Source organism: Macaca mulatta, chromosome X, assembly GCF_049350105.2.
Source record: "Macaca mulatta isolate MMU2019108-1 chromosome X, T2T-MMU8v2.0, whole genome shotgun sequence".
NCBI lineage: Eukaryota > Metazoa > Chordata > Mammalia > Primates > Cercopithecidae > Macaca > Macaca mulatta.
Window position 1 is genome coordinate 151,429,544 of NC_133426.1, and position 15,889 is coordinate 151,445,432.

At 41.4% G+C, this 15,889-nt stretch overlaps 1 protein-coding gene across 1 annotated transcript; it reads left to right on the forward strand.

The window, feature by feature from the left end:
• Positions 1 to 265: 265 nt before the first annotated feature.
• Positions 266 to 1,619, forward strand: SPANXN (sperm protein associated with the nucleus; the record flags this gene model as incomplete). The annotated part of the gene is given in 2 exon segments (NM_001032954.1): positions 266 to 530; positions 1,168 to 1,619. Coding segments are annotated over 2 exon segments (309 nt in total). The 3' UTR covers positions 1,399 to 1,619.
• Between the last annotated feature and the right edge of the window lie 14,270 nt (positions 1,620 to 15,889).

A 15,889-nucleotide genomic window follows, 5' to 3' on the forward strand; every position in this document is an offset into this window, starting at 1 on the left:
CACAGTCTTGCACATGTTCGTCTTAGACTGTAGTATCCTGCGTGTAAACACTCAGAACATGAATGTATTCCAGCTTCCATGTGAACCATGAACATTAAACATGGAGAAATGAGGAGCGGCGGCAGATCTGTTTGGGATGCATCATCTTCAGGGGATGCCGAAACAACAACAGCATTTGGTTTCCTCTACACCCCTTTCCCCTCCCCCGCAAGCCCAGGGAGTGGGCAGCAGTGGTGCTTTGTGATGCCAAAGCCACCCTAGGACTGCCATTGGCTGGGACACTGCCTGTATGATCAAACAAAGCTCAAGGGCGTGGCTTTGCCTTGTCACCAGGAGGGTATATATAGGGAGGGTAAGAGCTCTGGGACATACCACTGGGAAGCTTCAATGTTGCTGTGGAAGTCTGCACTCTACAAGAGCCTGCTATAGACATTCTACAACCAACCACAATCATGGAACAGCCAACTTCAAGCACCAATGGGGAAAAGAGGAAGAGCCCCTGTGAATCCAACAACAACAAAAATGATGAGGTAAGATTGTTAGTTTTGAAGCGAAGGCATGGGTGAAAGAAAGGCACACAGAGAAGGGGCGGCTCAAACAGTAACACAAGAATATGGCAGACACCTGTGGAAATGGACGAGCTTATTACCAGAGTCCACTGCCACTTACAGGCCGGGTTACTTACAGGTATGGGTGGGAGGGAGCTGGGCAGTATGGCTTGCTGCCCGGCAGGATATTAATAAGATGTCTTATGATCAGGTGGTTTGGCCCTTTTTCCGGTGGAATATCATTGTGGTGTTCCTTAGAACTCTGTTAAGCAAGATATGATAGGGATGTTTCTTTAGTTGAGTCTTTATGAACCCTGTGGTCAGGTGGTTAGGCAGGATGTTTCTCATGGCCTGAACCCCCATGTAATGTTTCACTTTGACCAAGGTCTGCAAAATAGCAAACAGCTTACACAATTGTGCAGTTTGGACTAACAGGCGACCCTACCCATGCTCTTCTTCTTCCCCATAGATCTCTACCCTATGATTCCACCTTGTTCTTCTCTGGCACAAACCCCTTCTTCAACCTGCATTCCTTCTCATAAAGACCCCCTTGCTATCCAGTCTCTATCCTACTCACCCAAAATAATGTCTTTCTGGCCTCTCCCTGTTTTCTTAACAGATGCAGGAGACACCAAACAGGGACTTAGCCCCCAAACAGAGTTTGAAAAAGACAAAAACATCAGAATATCCAACATTATTAATGTTTCCCTACAAGAAGTTTAAGAAAATAAGTTCAAGTCAAGTGGAGAATTACCAGTCCCCAGGGAACACCATCTATCCAATTCAAGAGGAGGAGGAGGAAGACCTAGATTCATTTGAAGGATCTTCACAGGAGGGTGGGGAGGACTAGTCTCACATGGAGAAACCAAATTGGTCAAATCCTCACCACCGATGGCAATGATTACAATAAAATCAAGTTGGAGGAGCTGATGATTGTGTATATCTCTGCCTGTTTTCTGAAGGTGGTGAAGAAAGGAAGGGAAGATGTAGGCATTTCAGAAGGGAGGGATATGAGATCCTGTAGGGTTGGTGGACAGATCCACATGTTGACAGTTAGCCCCACATTGTAAATAAGGACCGGGGGAGAACTGATTCCTGGAAACAAATTTTCTTCTTAAAATTTTATCTCACAAGATAGAAAGAAAAGGACTTGGTGTTTCTTGGAGCGTGTGAATAGGTAGAAGGGCATATAAAAAGATATGTATTGTGTGTAGGTGACAGTGAGACTCTTTCCAGAATGAAGACATCAAAATCACCACCTCCAGGCCACATACCTCATAGTGGTGTGGGTTGTAACTCACCCAAGGCTGTGAGCCACTGAAGCCCCTCAAAAGGACCAAAAACCTCCACCCTACATAAAGTAAGACAGCATGTCACACACATAAAAATAATGGTGTTTGGAGGCCATGGTCCCAATACTAGGGCATTTCCTAGTTAAGAAACACCAGATGGAGCAGAAGCCTACCAAGTGTGGGACACTGGGAGTGGCCATTGTCTACTGCAGGCAATAAACGAAAACATAGTCTACAGAGAAATTGAATACAATTATACAAGTAAAAGTTGGTATTTTCTTTATCACTTTCATACACTAGCATTTCTTTTTTCTTTTTCTTTTTTATTTATCTTTTTATTACATTTTAAGTTCTGGGGTACATGTGCAGAACCTACAATTTTGTTACGTAGGTATACATGTGCCATGGTGGTTTGCTGCACCCATCAACCCGTCATCTACATTAGGTATTTCTCCTAATGCTATCCCTGCCCTAGCCCCTCACCCGCTGACAGGCCCTGTCATGTGATGTTCATCTCCCGGTGACCATGTGTTCTCATTATTCAAGTCTCATTTATGAGTAAGAACATGTCGTGTTTGGTTTTCTGTTCTTGTGTTAGTTTGCTGAGAATTCTGGTTTTCAGTTTCGTTCATGTCCCTGCAAAGGACAAGAACTCATCCTTTTTTATGGCTGCATGGTATTCCATGGTACATATGTGCCATATTATGTTTATCCAGTCTATCATTGATGGACATTTGGGTTGGTTCCAAGTCTTTGCTATTGTGAATAGTGCCACAATAAACACATGTGTGCATGTGTCTTTATAGTAGAATGATTTGTAATCCTTTGGGTATATACCCATTAATGGGATTGCTCAGTCAAATGGTATTTCTACTTCTAGATCCTTGAGGACTCGCCACACTGTCTTCCACAATGGTTGAACTAATTTACACCCCCACTAACAGGGTAAAAGCATTCCTATTTCTTCACATCCTCTCCAGCATCTGTTGTTTCCTGGCTTTTTAATGATCACCATTCTAAATGGCGTGAGATGGTATCTCACTGTGGTTTTGATTTGCATTTCTCTAATGACCAGTGATGATGAGATTTTTTTCATATGTTTGTTGGCTGCATAAATGTCTTCTTTCAAGAAGTGTCTGTTCATATCCTTTGCCCACTTTTTGATGAGGTTGTTTTTTTCTTGTAAATTTGTTTAAGTTCTTTGTAGATTCTGGACATTAGCCCTTTGTCGGATGGAAAGATTGAAAAAATGTTCTCCAATTCTGTAGGTTGTCTGTTCACTCTGATGATAGTTTATTTTGCTGTGCAGAAGCTCTTTAGTTTAATTAGACCCCATTTGTAAACTTTGGCTTTGTTGCCATTGCTTTTGGTGTTTTAGACATGAAGTCTTTGTCCATGCCTATGTCCTGAATGGTATTGCCTAGGTTTTCTTCTAGGATTTTTATGGTTTCAGGTCTTACATTTAAGCCTTTAATCCATCTTGAGTTAATTTTTGTATAAAGTGTAAGGAAGGGGTCCAGTTTCAATTTTTTCTGCATATGGCTAGCCAGTTTTCCCAACACCGTGTATTAAATAGGGAATCCTTTCCCCATTGCTTGTTTGTGTCAGATTTGTCAAAGATCTGATGGTTGTAAACATGTAGCATTATTTCTGAGGCCTCTGTTCTATTCCATTGGTTTATATATCTATTTTGGTAACAGTACCATGCTGTTTTGTTTATTGTAGCCTTGTAGTATAATTTGAAGTCAGGTAGTGTGATGCCTCCAGGGTCATGGAAATAAAGGAGAGTGAATGTAAATAAACGGGAGAGGGTCTTAGGGAATTAACTCAAAGAATATAACTCAGTCTTCTACACTGGATGTCAAAACAACTCTATTATATTGCCTTCAAAAAAAACAATACTTTTTTCAAGGGAAGAATTTTTAATCATTGACTCATTCACTCTCCTTTATTTCCATGGTCCAGTTTTATTTCTCTTGTCTACATTGGCAATCATTGTATTGAATTTGATGTGTATCCTTTTCTCTGTATGAGTATTACTACATGCTTCTTATTGTTTGTGGACATTTGTTTTCAATTTACATTTCCATTGTCAATACTTAATGTTTCACTCAGCCCTGTTTTTAAGATGCTTCTATATATGTATAATCTGTTCTTCCCTTGTAAATGAATATATTAGCTATATTTTGTGTTTTGTAATTTTTAGAAAAGTATGTTGATTTTTAATATTTGTACCCACCTTCTGGTCTGTGTTTTGTTTAATTTATACACCAGCATTACATTTTCTTTCAAGTGACTGTAAATAGTATCATGTTTTTAATTTTGATTTCCACATGTTCAATGTTAGTATATAGAAGTGTGATGGATTTTTTAACTTTATTTTAAAGAAATTTTATTGTGTATATTTTAGGTTTACAACATATAATGGAATACATAGAGAAAGTAAAATGGCTACTATGGTGAAGCAGATTAGCAAATCTCTCTTCTCAGTTCTCTCTCTTTTTTTTTTTTTTTTTTTAAGTCGGAGTCTCGCTCTGTCGCCCAGGCTGGAGTGCAGTGGCACGATCTCAGCTCACTGCAACCTCTGCCTCCTGGGTTCACGCCATTCTCCTGCCTCAGTCTCCCAAGTAGCTGGGACTACAGGCGCCCGCCACCACGCCCAGCTAATTATTTTTTTGTATGTTCAGTAGAGACGGGGTTTCACTGTGTTTGCCAGGATGGTCTTGATCTCCTGACCTTGTGATCCACCTGCCTCGGCCTCCCAAAGTGCTGGGATTACAGGTCTTCTCAGTTTTTTAAGTGTGTGACAATAGCAGTTAAAATCTATTTATTTAACAAAAATTCATGAGACAATTTCCTTAAATTTAGTCCCCCTGTACATCAGATTTCTATAGTTGCTCATCCTACATGTTTGCTATTTTGTACCCTTTGGCCTACATCTCCCCATTTCCCCTCCCACCCCCAATGTTTCATTCTCTACCTCTGTCTGTTTGAGCCCCTTATCTATATAGTTCACATATGAAATCATCAAATCTTTTTCTTTCTGTCGGTATTATTTAACTTAGCGCAACGTCCTCCAGATTCATCCATGTTGTAGCAAATGCCAAAATCTCCTTTTTTAAGGCTGAATAATATTTAGTGCTGTATAACTATATATAGCTACACACACATACCACATTTTTAAATCTGTTCATCCATTGATGGGCATTTAAGTTGTTTCTATATTGGTTATTTTGAATAATGCTACAATAAACATGAGAGTGCAGATATCTTTATGAGGCTGTGATTTCATCTCCTCTGGGTATTTATCCAGAAGAAGGATTGCTGTGTCATATGTTACTTTTTTTTTTTTTTTTTTTTTTTTTGGGATGGAGTCTCACTCTTTTGCCCAGGCTGGAGTGCAGTGGCGTGATCTTGGCTCACTGCAACCTCAGCCTCCCAGGTTCAAGTGATTCTCTTGTCTCAGCCTTTTCAAGTAGCTGGGACTACAGGCATGTGCCACCACACCCGGCTACTTTTTGTATTTTTAGTAAAGATAGGGTTTCACTGTGTTGGCTAGGCTGGTCTCAAACTCCTGACCTCAAGTGACATGCCTGCCTCAGCCTCCCAAAGTGCTGGGATTACAGGCATGAGCCACCATGCCCGACCAACTTTTAAATTTCCTTAGTAACCTCCATGCTGTTTTACACAATAGTTATACCAATCTACATTTCCACCAACAGTGTACTAGGGCTCTTTTTTCTCCACACCTTCATCAACATTTATTTTTTATAATAGTCATCTTAACAAGTGTGAAGTGATACAGTGGTTCTAATTGGCATTTCTCTTATGATTAATGATGTTGAACACCTTTTAATATATCTGCTAGCATGCCATTGTAAGAAATATTATGGAGAGAAACCACACTGTATCTTTTACTCAGTTTCCCCCAGTGATAAGATCTTGCAAAAGTATAGTATAACATCACAACAAGAAAACTGACATTAATACACTCCATCTATTCAAATTTCACCAGGTTTATATGTGCTCATCTGTGTGTGTGTTTAGCTATATTCAGTTTTATAATACGCCTAGATTCAAGGGACAACCACCCTAATAAGAATACAGAAGAGTTTCATCAACATAAGGATCTCTCATGTTGTCCTTTAATAGCCACACCCAACCTCCCTCTCAAGTTCATAATCCCTAGTTACCACTATTCTCCACCTATATAATTTTGTCATTTTCAGAATGTTATATAAATGGAATCATTCAGTATGTAACCTTTTGGAATTGGTGTGTTAGTTTGTTCTTTCATTGCTATAAAGAAATACTTGAAGCTGAGGCCAGGTGCGGTGGCTCACGCCTGTAATCCCAGCACTGTGGGAGGCCAAGGTGGGTGGATCACGAGGTCAGGAGATCGAGAACATCCTGGCCAACATGGTGAAGCCCCATCTCTACTAAAAATACAAATATTAGCCAGGCATGGTGGCGGCCGGCGCCTGTAGTCCCAGCTACTCAGTAAGCTGAGGCAGGAAAATCGCTTGAACCCGGGAGGCGGAGTTTGCAGTGAGCCGAGATAGCACCACTGCACTCTGGCCTGGGAGACAGAGCGAGACTCCATGTCAAAAAAAAAAAAGAAAGATGAAAGAAAAGAGAGAGAGAGAGAGAGAGAGAGAGAGAGAGAGAGAGAGGGAAGGGGAGGGGAGGGGAGGGGAGGGGAGGGGAAGGGAAGGGAAGGGAAGGGAAGGGAAGGGAAGGGAAGGGAAGGGAAGGGAAGGGAAGGGAAGGGAAGGGAAGGGAAGGGAAGGGGAGGGGAGGGGAGGGAAGGGAAGGGAAGAAAAAAGAAAAGAAAAGAAAAGAAAAGAAAGAGAAAGAGAAAGAACTGAAGCTGAGTAACTTATAAAGCAATGAGGTTTAATTGACTCACAATTCTGAAGGCTGTACAGGAAGTGTGGTGCCAGCTTGTGCTTCTCGTTATAGTTTCAGGAAGCTTACAATTATGGCAGGTGAAGAGGGAGCAGACATTGTCGCATGTCTGTGACAGAGGAAGACCAAGAAACAGAGGGAAGAGGTGCCACACACTTTTAAAAACCAGATCACGTGTGAACTCAGAGCAAGAACTCACTCATCACAAAGGGGATAGTGTGAAGCCACTCATAAGAGACTCACCCCCATAATCTAATCACCTACCACCAGACCCACCTCCAACATTGGAAATTACATTTCAAAATAAAATTTGGAGGGGACAAACATCCAAACCATATCATTTATTTTGTCACTCACCATAAGTCTCTGAGGATTCATTCATGTTGTTGCATATATCAATAGTTTATTCTTTTATATTCCTGAGTGTGATATTCCATTGAATAAATGTACCATAGTTTGCCTAATCTTTCTACCTGTTGAAGGGCATCTGGGCTGTTTCTAGTTTTTGGCTATTACAAATAAAGCTGTTACAATCATTCACATGCAGGATTTTGTATGAATGTAACATTTCATTTCTCTGTAGTAATTACCCAGATTATGGGTACTAGGGTAGTTGCCCTATTTGGTTGTGTCAGGAAATTCCAACCTTTCTAATGTGGCTGTATCATCTACATTCCCACCAGCAATGCATGCATGATCCAGTTTCTTTGCATCTACATTAGCATTTGGTTTTGTCACTTTTAAAAAGCTTGGCTTTTCTGGAAGGTGTGTACTGATATCTGATTGTGGTCTTAATTGGCATTTTCCTGATGGCTAATGATGTTAAATATCTTTTTATGTACTTATTTGTCATCCATGTATTCTCAGCCCTCTCTCTCTGACAGATTCATGACACTGGGTTAGAACAAAGATGTTGACAGTATATGTATTAAGTCTGAAAATGACACAAAGATTAGAAGATTTTTCTAATAACAAGATTTAAATGCAGTAAGAGTTTAAACAGGCTAGACTGTGGACCACTTGAACTATGATTGTAATCAGACAAGAGAAATTTACTAGAGAACATTGGCATGCTGTGATCTTGGAATCCCAAAACTAGTATCTTGTGAATAGAACGAGAGACATTTGGTTTAACAGTAGTATCAAAAAAGCAACTTAGAGGTTTTCAATTGACAGTGAATAGATTGTGAACCAAGCATGTGAAAAGGCTGTTCAGAAACTACAAGTATCTTTGAGTAACTTCCATGGAAATGTAACTAAAACAAGAGGTGACTTTCTCTTCCTGTCCTGTGTTGATCAGACTACACTTGAAGGAGAAGTTCCAGTTGCGGACCTTTAAGAGGAAGAGAGACAACTTAAATAGTCACCTGAGGAAGGAAGAAATCTGAGTGATGTTGAGACCTGAAATGGTGTCGTGGGGCAAATGATGAAAATAACTGTATCAGGTATCGCTCTGATGGGAAACAGACCGTACACTCGAATAGGAAAATTAGAGGAGGGTTTAATAAATGTCTAACACTTAGTGATTACAGAGGAATGGGACAGTACAGGGAAACCAGAAGAAATAACTTGGAGTTGGAAACAGGAAGGCAACTGCTACTAACCCTAAGTTTGACAGGGAGAAGGAGGAGACTATTACTGGAACCTGGAGAATTAGGGAGCTGTGTGTAGAGAACTGTCAGACAAAAAGTGATCATCTAGGTCAAGAAATGAAACAGAAATTTCAGAAATTACAGAAATTCTGCAAGGAAGGAGCCAGATAAAGAAATACTCTGACTTCATTTTCCTCCTCCTCCAATCGTCTGCAGGGACCTACCATTCACTAAAACTAACCCGAGGCCAGAGAACAAGACAGCCCATTGTCAGGCCTCTGAGCCCAAGCCAAGCCATCATATCCCCTGTGACCTGCACGTATCCATCCAGATGGCCTGAAGCAAGTGAAGAATCACAAAAGAAGTGAAAATGGCCCTTTCCTACCTTAACTGATGACATTACCTTGTGAAATTCCTTTCCTGGCTCAGCAGCTCCCCCACTGAGCACCTTGTGACCCCGGCCCCTGCCTCCAGAGAACAACCCCCTTTGACTGTAATTGTCCATTACCTACCCAAATCCTGTAAAACGGCCCCACCCCATCTCTCTTTTCGGACTCAGCCCACCTGCACCCAGGTGATTAAAAAGTTTTATTCCTCACACAAAGCCTGTTTGGTGGTCTCTTCACCCGGACGTGCGTGACACTTATTAATACAGTCCATGGTTTATATGAGTCAGAGTTTTAGGAGCACAAAGCAGAGTGAGGAAGAGTGGAGAACGGATCTGGTGAAGCAAATGGACGGTATATTAAGAACACTGAACTCAGAGAAGCAAAAGTCTCAGGAGAGATCAGTGTCTTTCTTCAACTCTCTCATATGGCGTCATGTGGAATCAGGTCAGACTTACACTTTTTGAGTGTCATGCCTATGATTAGTAGGGTCACAGCAGGGAACTTGGGGGAAAGTGGCATAAACTCCCTTAGGCAGTTGATGTGGATGAGTTTGTCCTGGAAAAGCTGTTTACAAAATGATCAACTGTAATTTTGCGCTTTTGGAGCTCGGAAAATAATACCCCAAAATGAAGACCTCAGGAGCAAAAGTCTTTCTTTAATCTTCTCCTACTCTCTTGTCTCTCAGTCTCATTCTCCCCCAAGGCTAGCCGTAGAAACTAGAATCCTTCTTCCCTAAGGTGTGTCACAGAAACCAAAACATATTTTCCCCAAAGCCAGCAATAAAACCTAAAAATATGGCTGGGCACAGGGGCTCACACCTGTAATCCCAGCACTTTGGGAGGCCAAGGTGGGCAGATCACGAGGTCAGGAGATCGAGATCATCCTGGCTAAAACGGTGAAACCCCGTATCTACTAAAAATACAAAAAAAAAAAAAAAATAGCCGGGTGTGGTGGCGGGCGCCTGTAGTCCCAGTTACTCAGGATACTCGGGAGGCTGAGGCAGGAGAATGGCGTGAACCTGGGAGGCGGAGCTTGCAGTAAACTGAGATCACGCCACTGCACTCCAGCCTGGGCGACAGAGCAACACTCCATCCCAAAAAAAAAAAAAAAAAAAAAGCTGAAAATATTGCTCTCATTTTCACTCCACCTTTCTGTGTAAAAACTGGCCATAAAGAAATGGTCTGATCTACCTTATTTGACTGTAGGTCAGAAGACCCCCATTTCAGAGGGGTCCCTGCCCCACACCCAGAAGGAAGAATGCTGCTCAAAGAAGCCAAGAATAATCTTGACATACAGGCCTCTCTGTGTTTCCCCACTCAGTTCATCAGTATTAGTTTATAGCCTTTTTGTCCAATCCTATTTCTGCACCTCTGTCCATACTTCCTTAAACCTAGGCATAAAATACACAATTTTCCCTGTCTCTTTGGGTCTTCATTCTGAAGGCTCCCATGTACACCCCTTAAACAAATCTGTATACCTCTTCTGCTATCAAGCTGGCTTTTGTTGGTGATATCTAGTGAGCCCTCAGAGGGCCTTGCCCGCTACAGCTCTTCCCTGTGGGTGCGAATATCTCACCATGCCTGTTACTCTCTACATCAAAATGTCTAACACTTGCTACCATATTTCCCTGGTGTAAAGGAGAAAGTTTTTGTGTTTTTTAGGCTTGATATCATTTGAAAAATAAGAGTTATGTTATGTAAAAACTTGAACAGTGGCAAGGATGTGTGGTAGCTTGACTGCTAATTTCCTGGAAGTTCAGACTTGACCTTGTTTGCTGTGGTACCATCTGGAAATAGCATGGAGCCCGACACACAATAGGCAATTAGTAAATATTTGCTGAATGATGGCACAAGCGTGGAAAGTAAAGTGTAGCACGGTCACGAAAAAAAAAAAAGACTGATAGTGACTCATAAAATATTCTAGCCCCAGCTGTGGTTATAACCAAAAATATAATCTTGAGCTAGTTAAAGAAACACCCCTTAAATGTGATGTCCAAGTACCTAATTCCATTAATTTAGATGTAATTGCTAAATGTTTGGGTCTATGTAGCACATCAATCTAAGTGCAAAAACATCCAAAATATCCAAGATAATGGTATAAGTCTCTCTAGTTGAAATTTTAATACAATGCTGATGCTGATATCTACTCAAAAAACTTGAGGATGATAGCTACTCAAAAAAATTTCTAGGCATAGATAGTAGATATAATGATCTTAATTATATTATCATTTTCGTTTTACACAACCTTACTTTTTTTCTCGAGTTTTATTTTAGATATAGGAGTACACGTGCAGGTTTGTTACATGAATATATTGCACTCAGGTAGTGATTCTAGTACCCAATAGGTAGTTTTTTCAGCCATGCCCTCCTCCCTCCTTCCCCCATCTAGTAGTTTCCAGTGTCTAGTGTTTCTACATTTACGTCCATTTGTGCTTACTATTTAACCCCTGCTTGTAAATGAGAACGTCTGGTATTTGGTTTTCTGTTTCTACATTAATTCACTTAGGATTATGGTCTCCAACTCCACCCATGTTGTTGCAAAGGACATAATCCCATTGTTTTTTATGGTTGCATGGAATTCCATGGTGCATATGTACCACATTTTATTTATGCAATCTACATATTGATGGACACCCAGGTTGATCCCATGCATTTGCTATTATGAATAGTGTGGTGGTGAGCACACGAGTGCATGTGTCTTTTGATATAATGATCTATTTTCCTTTGAGTATATATTCAGTAAGGGGATTACAGGGTCAAATGGTAGCTCTATTTTAAGTACTTTGAGAAATAGCCTAATTTTTAAAAGACCTCAAAAGATACATTTACTTTAGTAAACTTTAAATCAATGTGCATCTTGGCCAGGCGCAGTGGCTAACACCTGTAATTCCAGCATTTTGGGAGGCTGGGGTGGGCAGATTACTTGAGGTCAGGAGTTTGAGACCAGCCTGGGCAACATGGTGAAACCCCATATCTACCCAAAATATAAAAATAATAGCCGGGCATGGTGGTGTGTGCCTGTGGTCTCCACTACTCAGGATGATGAGGCAGGAGAATTAAGCCCAAAGGGAGGAGGTTGTAGTGAGCCAAGATTGAGCCATTGCACTCCAGCCTGGGTTACAGAGTGAGATCCTGTCTCAAAAAAAAAAAAATAAATAAAAATAAATTAAATTAAATAATGCACATTTAAATGAAGAAAATATCTTTGCCTTGAAACGCTTCACTAAATGTGAATAATGCTACTAATAATACTAATGATATCTAACATTTTCAAATAATTATGTCTAATATTTATTTAGCATTTCCTAAATATCAAGCACTTCATATGCATAAGGTAATTTAACCCTCATAAGCAGCTTATGATTCTGGTAGTTTTGCTATCAGCATCCTTAGGGAATGAGAAATGGAGGCCACATAGCAAGTGGTGAAATAGAGATTCAAACCCAGACAGTCTTGAATACAGAGACTGAATTCATATCCACTCACTATAAATACTACATCTTGACTTTTCCTCAGAAAGCTCATGGTAAATGCACATGTTTCTGCCATATAAATTCAAAGATACCATGATATCATACTGATATGGTCTGGTTCTGTATCCCTACCCAAATCTAATCTTGAATTGCAATCCAAATTGTAATACCCACATGTAGGGGGAGGGAGTATACATAGAGAGGGTAGGGGCCCTGGGCTATACTACTGCTTGACATCAACATGGAAGAGGAAACTGGCAAACCAGAGTTGCCTAACACAGCTATGGATCAACCAACACCAGACATGCAACAACCAACCACAGACACCAAAGGAAAGAAGATGAATATCCCGTGTGAACTCAAATCCAGAGACAGTGGGAAGGTCAGATCAAGCTCCCCATGTTCTTTCTCTGTCCCCTTAACTACGTTACCACTTTCAAGACTCCTACCTTATCCTTATGTGATACGTATCCCCTCCTCAGCCCATAACCAGGTTCAGTAAACGCCCCTTCCTACGCATTTCACATTCTCTTCTCCTAAAGCACTGCCTTATGGGAAGAGGACCTGACAGCACCCTGTTTCCCTACCAGGTGCAGGAGATAATCGTAAAAGCAAAAGTAGCCAGTAGTTTTTCAAGGGTGTTCAAGAGAAAAATCTCTGAGAACTACCATCTCTTGAAACAATCCTACATCAGCCAAAGGCCAAAACTATTTGGTCATTATTACAGGCCCAATAAGAAAGTGAATCAAAATCAGGGAGACTAAACCTAAGAAAACCTAGGGAAACCCACGACCTCGAGTGAAGTGTGCATCCCGTGACTGCAGAGTGAAGAACAGACCTCTCAGAAAGTTCTTCTGTCTCCAGAGGCCTGGCTGCTGAGAAATGACTAACACTGTAGAGATTACATCTTCCACAGTGATGATTAAAATAAAATCACCAAGTTGTGAAAAGCCCCTAAGTTTTCAGTTGAACTGTGTCATCCATATGTGTATGTGTCTCTGCAAGTTATCTGATGGTGGAAAAAGAAAAAGGAAGCAAGTGGTGTGAGAAGGGAGTCAAGAAGGGTTCTGCAGGGTTAGGGGTCAAACTTGCAGGTCCACAGCCAGATATTGAGAATAAAGACCGGGTCAAGACTATGCGTGAAAGACAATTGCCTAATCCAAATGCAAGAAGGAAAATGGCATGGTATTGCTTCTGTGTGTGTGTGTGTGTGTGTGTGGGTGGGTGGTAATAGTGGCATTGGTAGCAGATGTCAGTGTCTAGATCACCAAAACCCAAATGAGGTTAAATGCCAGTTATTTGCAATTTTCTGGACTCTTGTTCAACCTACTCTCTTCCCATCTCCAATCTCAGTTGAAGAGGTATTTTTCCTCCAGTCTGAGACAAATCCCATTTCTTACCACCTCTTCAGGGAATTTAATTCATAAATGTTCTATCACCTGTTTCTTCAGTCTTGTCTACCAGCTTCTTACTACTTCACTTCAACTTTTGTTTTAGATTCAGGGGGGTTACCTTGGTATATTGAGTGATGCTGAGGTTTGGTGTACAAATGATCCCATCACCCAAGTAGTGAGCATAGTACCTAATGGTTTGTCAGCACTTGCTCCACTTCTTCCCTCCCGACTCCAGTAGTCTCCAGTGTCTATTGTTCCAATATTTATGTCCATGAAAACCCAATGTTTTGCTCCTACTTATGAATGAGAACATGTAGAATGTAGTTTTCTGTTCCTGTGTTAATTCGCTTAGGATAATGGCTTCCAGTTGCATATGTGTTGCTGCAAAGGATATTATTTCACTCATTTTTATGGCTACATAGTATTTCACGTTATATATGTACCACATTTTAAAAAATCCAGTCCACCATGGATGGACACCTGGGTTGATTCCATGTCTTTGCTATTTTGAATAGTACTGTGATGATCATACACGTACGTGGGTCTTTTTGGTAAAACAATTGACTTTCGCTTGGATATATACCCAGTAATGGGATTGCTGGGTGGAATGGTAGTTCTGTTTTAAGTTCTTTGATAAATTTCCCAATAGTTTTTCACAGTGGCTTAAGTAATTTACATTCTTACATTTAAAAATGCTCAGTCACTCCCACTATTGAACAAAATGCAAAACAAGGAAAGCAGAAACACCTTCCCACCACCCGGTGTCTCCCACTAGGTACTAATTTACTTCTCCGTACAGCAGCACTTGTAGATTCTAGTTGGAGATGTCTAGAATCTAGGAAGAGTAGTTTATACAATGTTGTCTTCCAATACTCAATTAACATTACTTCCACAGTTAACTGTAGTCAACATTTTGCCTCTCCCTTATCAATGACATGTTCCTAGCAAGGCTATCTGTGTTTTGTGGGGACAGTAATTGAGGTTAGAAAGGTATGGAAGAAAGTTCTGTGTTTCGCAAAAGTTAGGGATGATACCTGATACAGACCGGCTCAGTAAAAACTTTAGGAAGGAAGGAAAGAAGAGGTACTGTTGGGAAACAAATCAAATTTTAAACAAATCTCCTCTCAACCCAGAAAGCCTTTCTACGAAGACAGAAGAGAAAGAAAACAGTTTTATTACTGGATAAACATTAAATCAAAATGTGGTGCACATCACAAAGCAATCCACTAATTTCATAAGAACCAAAAATCAAGTGAGCCCTCCTTGTACCTCGTTTTAATTTCATATCCCGGAAAGAGGCACTGAAGAGAGAAAAAACAGTCGTAAATTGCTGATACCACCCCTCTCACACTCCTAGCAGCAGCAGTAGCAAAGTATGGAGAGCATCACTGAGCACTGGGAAAGGGAGAATACAGCAAGTGTGAGGCATTAAACTCAGTGCTTTCCTGTTAGAGCAGAAAGGAAAACCAGACCAAACTAAGCTGACACCTGCCCATGGAGGGAGCATTTAAACCAGCCCTAGCCAGAGGAGAATCGCAAATCCCAGGGGTCTAAACTTGAAATCTCACAAACCTTACCACTGAGGACCAGAGTGCTGTGCCTCCAAGTAAACTCAAAAGGCAATCCAGGCCATAAGGACTGCCACTCTTAGGTGAGTCCTACTGCTGAACTAGGCCCAGAGATAGTGGACTGGCAGAGCATGCAGCATACTGAGATGCCAGCTAGAGCAATCAGGGAAGTGCTGACATCACCCTCCCCCAGCCCCAGGCTACACAGCTTGGGGTCCAGGAGACACCCCTTTCTTCTGCTTGGGGAGAGAAGGGAGAAGAGTGGGACTCCTGGGGAGTGGGAGTGGGAGAAAAGAGAGAAGAGTGGGACTCCTGGGGAGTGGGAGGGGGAGAAAAGAGAGAAGAGTGGGACTCCTGGGGAGTGGGAGTGGGAGAAAAGAGAGAAGAGTGGGACTCCTGGGGAGTGGGAGTGGGAGAAAAGAGAGAAGAGTGGGACTCTTGGGGAGTGCTTGGGGAGAGAAGAGAGAAGAGTAGGACTCTGCTTGAGGAGAGAAGAGAGAAGAGAAGGACTCTCTTGCACCTTGGATATCAGTTCAGTGACGGCACGATAGGGGACGAGTCAGAATCATTAGGCCCCCGTTCCAGGTCCCAGCTTCCAGATAACATTTCTAGATACACCTTGGGCCAGGAGGAAATCTGCTGCCATGATGGAAAGGATCCAGTCTCAGTAGCATTTATTACCTGCTAACTAAAGGACCCTAGGGCCCTGAAGAACCAGCAACAATA